This window comes from Meleagris gallopavo, chromosome 6, assembly GCF_000146605.3.
Source record: "Meleagris gallopavo isolate NT-WF06-2002-E0010 breed Aviagen turkey brand Nicholas breeding stock chromosome 6, Turkey_5.1, whole genome shotgun sequence".
NCBI lineage: Eukaryota > Metazoa > Chordata > Aves > Galliformes > Phasianidae > Meleagris > Meleagris gallopavo.
This window is the reverse complement of record NC_015016.2, coordinates 17,862,157-17,871,102: the sequence shown is the minus strand read 5'-3', so window position 1 is coordinate 17,871,102 and position 8,946 is coordinate 17,862,157. Positions and strand designations below refer to the sequence as shown.

Genomic DNA, 8,946 nt, shown 5'->3' with positions numbered 1-8,946 from the left:
GCGGTGTTGGCGCCTGCTCGGCTCTCCTCAGCTTGGGGCTCCGCGGGGTGTCCCGGGAGGTGCCTGCTCGCCCGGCAGGCGCTGCTTACTTGCCTGGCGGTCGGGGGCTGTATGAAAGCAGGGCACGATGGGCGATCTTAGCGCGGGTGCTGCGGCGGGGCGCCGGCCGAGCTGGGCTTAGCGGCAGGCGAACAGGCAACCGCCGGAGCTGCTACATCCGGGCAGCGGGCACCTGCCGTGCCGGGGGCCTCTGGTGACATTGGGGCTCGGCCGCAGAAGGGGGAGGACGGTCTCTGGAGCCGGGTAGCGAGGGTAGACCTTCTCCTGCTGCAGCTATGTTTCGTGTTATCGTCAGTCACGCCAGGAGGCATCCCAGTGTGAGTACCCGCGGTCGCTGAGGCAGCTTGGCGCCGCCTGTGCCCCTCCGGGCCGCTGTCCTCCATGCCTTCTCCTTTCCCGCCGTGCCTCGGCCTCGGGGTGGGCACCTCCCGCTGATCGGCGGGACGCGGCCCAGTCGCTTTTTTCTGCCTTTTTCTGCTGTGTGTGGGCTTGTGCCAGTATGACGCGAGATACCTCTTCCTTTCTTGGTTTTGTCTTTCTCTCTCTCCCTAGCGAACAAGTGTTTCTGAGAAATGCGTTATTACAGTATGTTTGGTGACTGTGATGTAGTAGCAGTTTTTCCGTGTTATTTTCTAACCAGCACACAGAGCCCTTTTGCAGGGTTTTAGAGGGCCATGTGCTACAGCTGAGAGCACAGAAGCTGGCTGTTTGATTTGTCATTGCTGCTATCAGAAATTCCCATAATAATACTGTCTTGTTACATTGCAGTCATCTGAAGTCTTTCTCGTTCTAGTTGATCCCTCTGTTTCTGATCATTGGCTCAGGAGGCATTGGCGCAGCTCTGTACGTCATGCGTTTGGCAGTGTTCAACCCTGATGTCTGGTATGTAAACAGTTACTTATTGTGCTCAGTCATCTTGCTGCTTATGTGAAAGTACACTTCAGAATGCTGGTCTTTATTTCTGGAGGCCTTAGTATACCTAGCTCCAGTATTACTGCCATGGATTGCAAGATTTCCTTGCTTTGGAGGTTTGCTTGTTACTTTACGTTACAATACTTAGAGGTTGCTGACAAAGAACTGCAGCTTGTTCTACAGAAACTTTAGATAGATGACTGTCCATGGCTAATAACCATAGTATACAGATAAATTTTATTTCTTTTGAAGGTAGTGCGGTATCCTGAGTATGTTCTCATGTTCTGTATTTCTCTCAATAGCTGGGACAAGAAAAATAATCCAGAACCTTGGAATAAACTGGCTCCCAATGACCAGTACAAGGTAAAATGAAAACCACAGACTTGTAGGAAACATAGTACCAAAAATGTAGCTTACTGCTTTAGGACATTTGAGTTTATTAGAAAGCAGCTGAATGAGTGATGCATTTCTTCTGCTGTGCAACTTACAATTTGTCTTTTAAAGTCATAACAGATGGAGTTGTTTGAGCTTCATAACCTTGTCTTCAATTAGTTGATGGTGGAGCAAACAAAGTCTTTGCACAGAATTAGTCAGATATATGCTGCAGTGTAAGAAAGAGGAATTGTATATTCTCTCTCTGTTATACAAGTTCCATAATGCATGGAGAAGAAGATTACAGGGAGGAGGACAAAATCTCTGAAGTTCTGAACTAAAGCTTTCAGAATTCTAAACTGTTGGCCTTTACTCTTGGGGAGCAAAGTAGAATAATGTCAGTTTTTAATATAATTCTAATATTAACTCCAGTAATTATTACTAATAATTTTAATGTAAACTCTAATTGGCAATTGTACAGTTTGAAAAAACTTGTTTGAAAACTACTTGTTAGTATTGGATGCAATAAGATGCTTCTTTAAGTGATATTTAACCTATTTCAGGGAACTAGTGAGGGAACAGATGAGGATGTGTAAAGCTTTTTGTGCTTAACAGAAGTGGCACTCTATGTACTAAAGACTTCTGTTAAGAACAGTTCTAAAACTATCCTCAAACTGCTAAGAAAGCAAACATACTGTTTTCTGTTAGTGTTTACTTAGCACTGTATCTTAGTATGCCAGTCATTCAGATAAGTGAAAAAACATTTCAGAATAAAATATGTTGCGATTCCCTTAAAATTCTAAGAAGAATGTAATACATTATTTTTATTATCGTTTCTGGAATGTAGCTGTTTCCTATATATCTAAAAGAGGCAAATTCAATGCAGTGCGCAGCATGAATTCTTTTAAGAAGTGCATGCCTTAGCATTCCCATCTGCCTTAGCATACAAATACAACCTCAGAATTTACCATATTTGGGTTTGTGTATCATTGTGGATTTTTTTTCCCAAGGCTGTACTGTGGGAAATGAAGAGGCAAAAGTTCAGTAAAAAGCTCTGGTAAAACAGCAAGCTTTAGCTTTTGATGAAATTGCTTTTTTCTTTTCTTAGTAAAATTCTCTTTGGAAAGACTGAGGAAGTCAATATTATAAAGAAAAGAGTTGAAAAGAGTTGGTGATTATTGTGTGAGTTGCAGAGAAAAAATATAATTTAAACGTATTAAAAGAATCTTAATTTCTTTTTCAGTTCTGGGCTTTTCTTTACAGTCATGTGCTTGATGTTAATTCAGGCTTGGAGGCCAAAATATACCTTTGCTCTGTAAATTCACTGTGTTCAGTAACTATTTGGACTGTTTTAAATGGTCTGTAATAGGATCCAACTTTGTTAATATAAAATAAGTGTTTATGCCTGCTCTTACCTTCTTTCTTCATTGCTATTTCATAGAATCATTGAATCATAGAATCACCAAGGTTGGAAAAGACCTAAAAGATCATCCAGTCCAACCATTCACCTATTACCAATAGCTCCCACTAAACCACGTCCCTCAACACAACATCCAGTCTTTCCTTGAACACCCCCAGGGTCGGTGACTCCACCACCTCCCTGGGCAGTCCATTCCAGTGCCTGACCACCCTTTCTGAAAAGTAATACTTCCTAATGTCCAGCTTGAATCTCCCCTGCCGTAGCTTGAAACCATTCCCTCTGGTCCTATCACTAATGACACGAGAGAAGAGGCCGAAACCCAGCTTACTACAACCTCCCTTCAGGAAGTTATTTTTTGCAGTTGTAGTTTAAGTTTACCTAAAGTACTTAAGTTTACTTAATCCAATCTAGGTTTTAGCAGCACTGCTCTAAATGTTCCTTTGTGATGCTGCTTTTTCACACTTACAATCCTTTATGCTACTTGGCAAGCCAGATGTTGCCTTCAGCAAATAAGAACACAGAAATTTGGGGAAGATAAGATAAACCAAGCAGTACTGTCTGAATTTCCAGTGTATGGACTTCTAATTCTGGATATTAATTAAGAGATTCTGTGGGGTGTTTCTTCAGTTTTTGATTCCAGCACTGTCTCATCTTATATTTAGAGTTTCTAGTACTGTTTGCAGAATGAAGATAGTATCGTAAGTTATGCTCTTGAAAGATTTAATTGTTATTTTGTATATACTTATTATTCTTTATTATAGATACTCAAATAATTATTTCAGCTTTCTAACAAGTTCAAGTGATAAATGTTTTTAATAAATGCCATGGAACATATCATATCATTGAGTTTCTCATTCTGGTCAATATATATACATATATATATTTTATCTCTCTTGCCAGTTCTACTCAGTTAATGTAGACTACAGTAAGCTCAAGAAGGACCGTCCTGACTTCTAAAGAACATGCACGTCTTCATGAGCTGCACAGAAAGGTCTTCCGGAAGCTGTCCGCACAACTACCATGCTTAATCATCCAGGAAATATTCAAACATGCCTCATGCACTTGGTTATGTGTTTGAAAGTGTTTTGATGGGGTTCAATAAACGTCTGAAACTTGAAGTGTCTTCTGTTTGCTTTGATTTCTCTAAATAAGAACATCCTGACATTAACAAACACCAATTCACATTTGCTTTACAAGAACTGAGAGCAAATAGTTAAATGTGCATATGTATATATTTCTAATTGCACTTAAATTTTTCCAGTTCCTACTTTATGTAGCAGACAAGTCAGTGCTAATAAGTCATTGCCCAACAGTGAAGCAACAGATATTGCCATATGTTCCTGAAAATAAAAAAGCCAAGTTCTGTGGAAGTTGTTGTTTGTTTAACTCATAGTTTCTTAATAAGAAAGAAGCCGATCTTAAATACCTAAAAAATAATATTCTAGAAACGTAATTAAAATTTCCAATGGATCATTATTTTAAAGGTCATAAAGCACACAATCAGCAGAAAAAGGCACAGGATTCAAGAAATTATTACAGTTTTTGTATTACTACAGAAAAGTTCCAGATAGAGTGTGTCCTTGTTTTGGTACTTGGCTGAGCCTTTCTATGGAGAGGCAGGAAAAAAAAGTATTTGCACATCTGTAATTTATTATGGTGGGTTCTTTTCTCTACACAGCTGGTATTTCCCTGGATCAGGGATCTGAACTTAATACAGCTGTCCTTATTTTGGTATGTTTCTAGTTCTTGAAATAGATGAACTACTGACAATGGAGTTAACCAGATAACCTTAGCCGTTAGTGTAAATATATAATAAGGGCAGACTCAACCTGAGCAGCAAGAATGTTCACTGGAGAAGAAAAATTATTTTGTGGCAATTCCAAAATGCCAAATATCTGCAAAGATTTCATGTTTTATGCAGTAAATCTTGCAAGTCAATTGGATGTGGTTAATTCGGCAGTGCTTTAAAATGTTTTCCTTTTTGTTAGTGAACTTCTTCGTTGGATTCAGTTGCTTTTTTCATTTGCTTATTTGAAAGGCTTTCATAGTGTGTGGTGAGCATTACAACAGAGATTAATACAGTGATGGGCAAAGTGCAAGTGTCCTTAGAGACTAAGGTTGATATTTAAGTACTGTTGGGAAGTAGAATACTTTGTTGCAATGCTTTTTGTTCTCTATTTTAAAAGTATGTTATGTAAAAATGGGAAATGTTTTAGTAATTCACTAGTTGGTAGTTCTTTAGGCTTTTACTAATATTACTATTCATCAAATACAGATAATTTCTGTGGATATTCAGAAAGACTAATATATGGGAGATAAGCCTCTTTCTTTGTAAGGTGAGACAAGGGTCTTCTTCATCACAGCTGAAAAGAATGTGTTCCTGTTTTTCCAAATGTCTGCCCTTTGATACATTTTAAAACATTTAAGAGATATTTAAGCTCTTTAGAGCTTTAAACATGAACTTACTAGAAAACAAGAGGGCCATTAATTCAGTGCTACTTCCTCTGTTTCTTAATGGTCGCATACTTGCTGCTGAAACTAAAAACATCATTCTGAAGGCCAGTAAAGAAAAGAGCAAATGCTTCTGGAGCATTTGGGGCATGTTTCCATCAGACTTTAAATAGAATCAGACAGTAGCTGTAATTGCCTGCCAAAATTATAATTAATAAAGTGTAAGAATTTTTTTCTCCATTCTAATGCTTAAACTGCTCATTAATTGGAAAGTACTGGGTAATTTTCAGAAAGAAATGAAGAATTCTGTTTACTTTGTGCAGGTGTTTTAGAGTTGAACTCACCCTTACGTAAACTTCAGGCTGCACTAGCAAGTCTAAGTCTGTATTCAATTTTTTTGTGGATAAAAGCACTTAAGTCTTCAACATTGGAACAAAGAAGCATTAAAATCCACAAACCTTACTGGTGTTATTAGAATGTGAAATCTTTGTTAAAATAAAGTTCCACGATTTTTAATATTTTCTAATTTATTTATTCATTAATGGATCTATCAGTAATTCAGTTTTATTAAATTACTATTACTTCCAGATTTTATTTTAAATCATAAAAACATACTTCATTATTCCCTTTTCATATTTCACATGTATTGATTTTATTGTTGAAATTCCATTTGTTCAAAGGCTTAAGTGTATGCTTACCTCTACCCACTGTGAGTTTCCCCATGGGCACAGAAGAAACGTTTATTCCAGATAAAACTAAAGCACATGCTTTGCTTTGTTCTTTTTGCTGCTTGCTAGAGGCCTATCAATTGCCAATGCATTTCTTTCTATTTTGTTAGAAGAGAACCATTTTTCACAGCTTGACAATACTCTATTAAAATTTTGAACTATCTTCTTTAAAGTTCCTCTTTCCTCTTCATAAAGGCAGAGATGGTATTCCCTGAAGACAGCACAAAGAAACTGCAGTTTGGATTTCTGTACTGTTGGTTTTAGGATTCTAGCTACTGGTGTTTGTCTTTAGCTACCGACTTTTTTGAAATAATTACATCCCATCATTAGTAGGAAAACTGAGGTCTTTCACTAATGTCATGATATGTAACTTCACTTGGGCAGATACCACATTATACGAAAGAGACTGATATTCTGCTGTCAGACATTTCAGCTAAGATTGATGCAGCTGCTGTTCTTCTCTTCAAGGTAGATTTTTTTCAGAGTGATCACTGTAAGCCTGGCCTCTGTCTTCTTGATGAGCCACACACAGGAGTTTTGTCCATTATTTTTAGAATCCAGCTGTAGATTTCTGTTAATGCAGTAATTCTGCACCTCCTCATCAATGATCCAGATAAGAAGCAAGGTGATCAAATCTGAAGTTAGTTCTGTCCACCTAGAATAGAAAGAATTACGTATTTCTATATTTTTTGCATGTGAACGTGTATTGCATACAGCATAATTTGTTTCTTTTTATATTTTTAGTATAGTCAATAAATACAATTCATGTCGTAGTTCTTAATTAGCTCAAAATAACCAATAGTAAGAAATTAGATTAGTGTATCTGATATTAAAAGAATTTAAATTTTGCATAGGATTTCTACCCAAATGTCATATGAGAAAATGTATTTTAGATCCGCTTTACCTTTAAGGATAGATTGGTGCATGGCTATTGAATGACCTTTAAAACTAAGCAAACATGTTTAATTTTGATTGGACTGTAATACTGTGTCAGAAAGAAAGGCTGAAAACTTATTTCAGGACTTTTAAAAAGATACTTTGAAATAAAAAATTATTGGAAAAAAAATCAGATATTTGAAAGAAAGTACACACAGTTATTGTTTCTACTCACTGGTGATAAGACTGGCCTTACTATGACAGCAGCTGTATGAATTTGGAAATCCTTCCTGCAGGACTAAGGAAAGTGAAGTACAGAAAATGTGTGAGAACTCAGAAAAATAAGACAAAAAAAAACACAAACGTGTTCAATTTTATCTTTACCACAGGTAATAGATTTTTTTTTTTTTAATTATTTTGTAGAAAAGTTTACTCTTCAGTCCACTTTCTTGAAATCCAGAAGCTGGTTGATTTCATGCTTTCACTTAGAAGTGATCTTGGGATTGGAGTTTAGTCATAAGAAGTTCCTGTGAAGTCCAAACAGTTTAATCTCCTCTGATCACTAAGCTTCTTACGAGTTTGTGTCTCTAGATACCACTATCACGGCATGCTTCTCAAAAGAGTATTCACTCTATTGCTGCCTAGTGCCATCAATCTTGGCTAGACTTTAATTTTCATTTTTTTTTATTTACTTTAAATCTTTTTGAAATATTGTATCTGTGATTTGTAAGTGTTACTACTTTCTTAGGAAGTACGTCAACAGCTCGTACAGTGGTGGAAAACAGCCTCTCTTACCATTCTTGAGAAACATTCTTTAGCATTCAGCCTAATATTCATATAAATCTCACATTTTTCTTGATAACATTATCTCTACACAGGTTTCTGCTTACACATTGTATGTCAAGAAAAATGAAGAGCTTTTCTTTCTACTACAACAGGATAAATTAAAAAAACTCCAACAATCTATGTTATGATCTACAAATTAGAAGTTCAGAGTTTGAAGAATATCTTTTGTTTGTTCCTCGTGGGAGTAAGAGGATGAATGAGTGTTCTGAAATGCTGCCACTTTTTGTGGAGGTATGTATGTGTTCAATGAAGAGAAAAGTTCTTAAGTGAATTTTCTAGTTCTCTGCTTACTTCACAGTTTTAAAAGTTTCATGTAAACTTTAAAAACTAAAAACAAACTAAGAAGTAATTTTTATACTTCCATAGTATCATAGAATCATTTGAGTTGGAAGGGACCCTTAAAGGCCATCTAGTCCAACTCCCCTGCATTGAACAGGAACATCTATCTACAGATGGATCAAGTTGCCCAGAGCCTTGTCCAGAATGACCTTGATTTTCTCCAGGAATGGAGCATCCACCATTTCTCTAGGCAGCCTGTTTCACCGCCTCATTAACTATATTGTAAAAAGCTTTTTTTTCATATTTAGTCTAAATCTTCAGTTTTACTTCAAAGACATTGTCCCTTGTCCTATCTTAAGTCTGTACTCTTAAATGTATGCAAAATTGCCTTCTTTTCCAGTCACCAAGGACTTCACCTGACTTCCTGACTTATCAAGTATCATTGGAGTGGCTTGGTGTACAATCAATGAATATATAGATAGTATAGCATATCCAGGAGCTTGGCTGATGTAATTATTATATCGGAGTAGGAAAAGAAAGACACTCACCCTATCCCAGGCTCTGGTGGAACAGATCTCTAGAGAGACCCTTCCCCACTGGCAATCAGCTCTTAAATGGGTCTAAGAGAGGTGGAGCCAGGCTCCACCCCTTCCTGTAGCACAGGTGAATTGCCTTCACCTATGCTCCATGGCTGACTCATTGCTCGCCTCAGGTGATCAATCAGAGGTTCAGGCCACGATTCAGCAGCCCCATTCACTCAGCAATTGTATCAGCCGGTTCCCTCAGGCCTCCTTGAGACCCACAGACTTATGGATGCTTGGATTCCTCACATGATCATGAACTTGATCTTGGCTTACATCAGGAGAGAAATTAGCCAGTCCCCTGCCTTTCCAACTTGGAAGGTGTGTGAAAAGCAGTTACCAGTGAAGACTGAGGCAAAAAAAGTTGTTGAATACCTCAGTTTTCTCCTTGTCCTTTGTTACTAGCCTGCTTGTATTGCTC

At 37.6% G+C, this 8,946-nt stretch overlaps 1 protein-coding gene and 1 long non-coding RNA gene across 2 annotated transcripts; one reads left to right on the top strand and one right to left on the bottom strand.

Annotated features, from left to right (window-relative positions):
• Positions 1-222: 222 nt before the first annotated feature.
• On the top strand, positions 223-3,882 carry NDUFA4 (NDUFA4 mitochondrial complex associated). The gene is made up of 4 exons (XM_010712540.2): positions 223-377; positions 854-942; positions 1,275-1,335; positions 3,665-3,882. Exons 1-4 carry the CDS (start codon positions 336-338, stop codon positions 3,719-3,721), a joined length of 249 nt encoding a protein of 82 aa, XP_010710842.1. The 5' UTR covers positions 223-335; the 3' UTR covers positions 3,722-3,882.
• Positions 3,883-5,464: 1,582 nt separating this feature from the next.
• LOC109368159 lies at positions 5,465-8,538 on the bottom strand. The gene is made up of 3 exons (XR_002115916.2): positions 8,493-8,538; positions 7,055-7,117; positions 5,465-6,598 (listed from the first exon to the last, which is right to left on the bottom strand). It is a non-coding gene; the product is annotated as an uncharacterized LOC109368159 (long non-coding RNA).
• Positions 8,539-8,946: the final 408 nt, after the last annotated feature.

Excerpts from the sequence above, each read along its gene's own strand:
- NDUFA4 (XM_010712540.2), top strand. The coding sequence starts at position 336 with ATGTTTCGTGTTATCGTCAGTCACGCCAGGAGGCATCCCAGT. Across the intron at positions 378-853 it reads ACGCCAGGAGGCATCCCAGT|TTGATCCCTCTGTTTCTGAT; the intron begins GTGAGTACCCGC and ends TTCTCGTTCTAG. Across the intron at positions 943-1,274 it reads GTGTTCAACCCTGATGTCTG|CTGGGACAAGAAAAATAATC; the intron begins GTATGTAAACAG and ends TTCTCTCAATAG.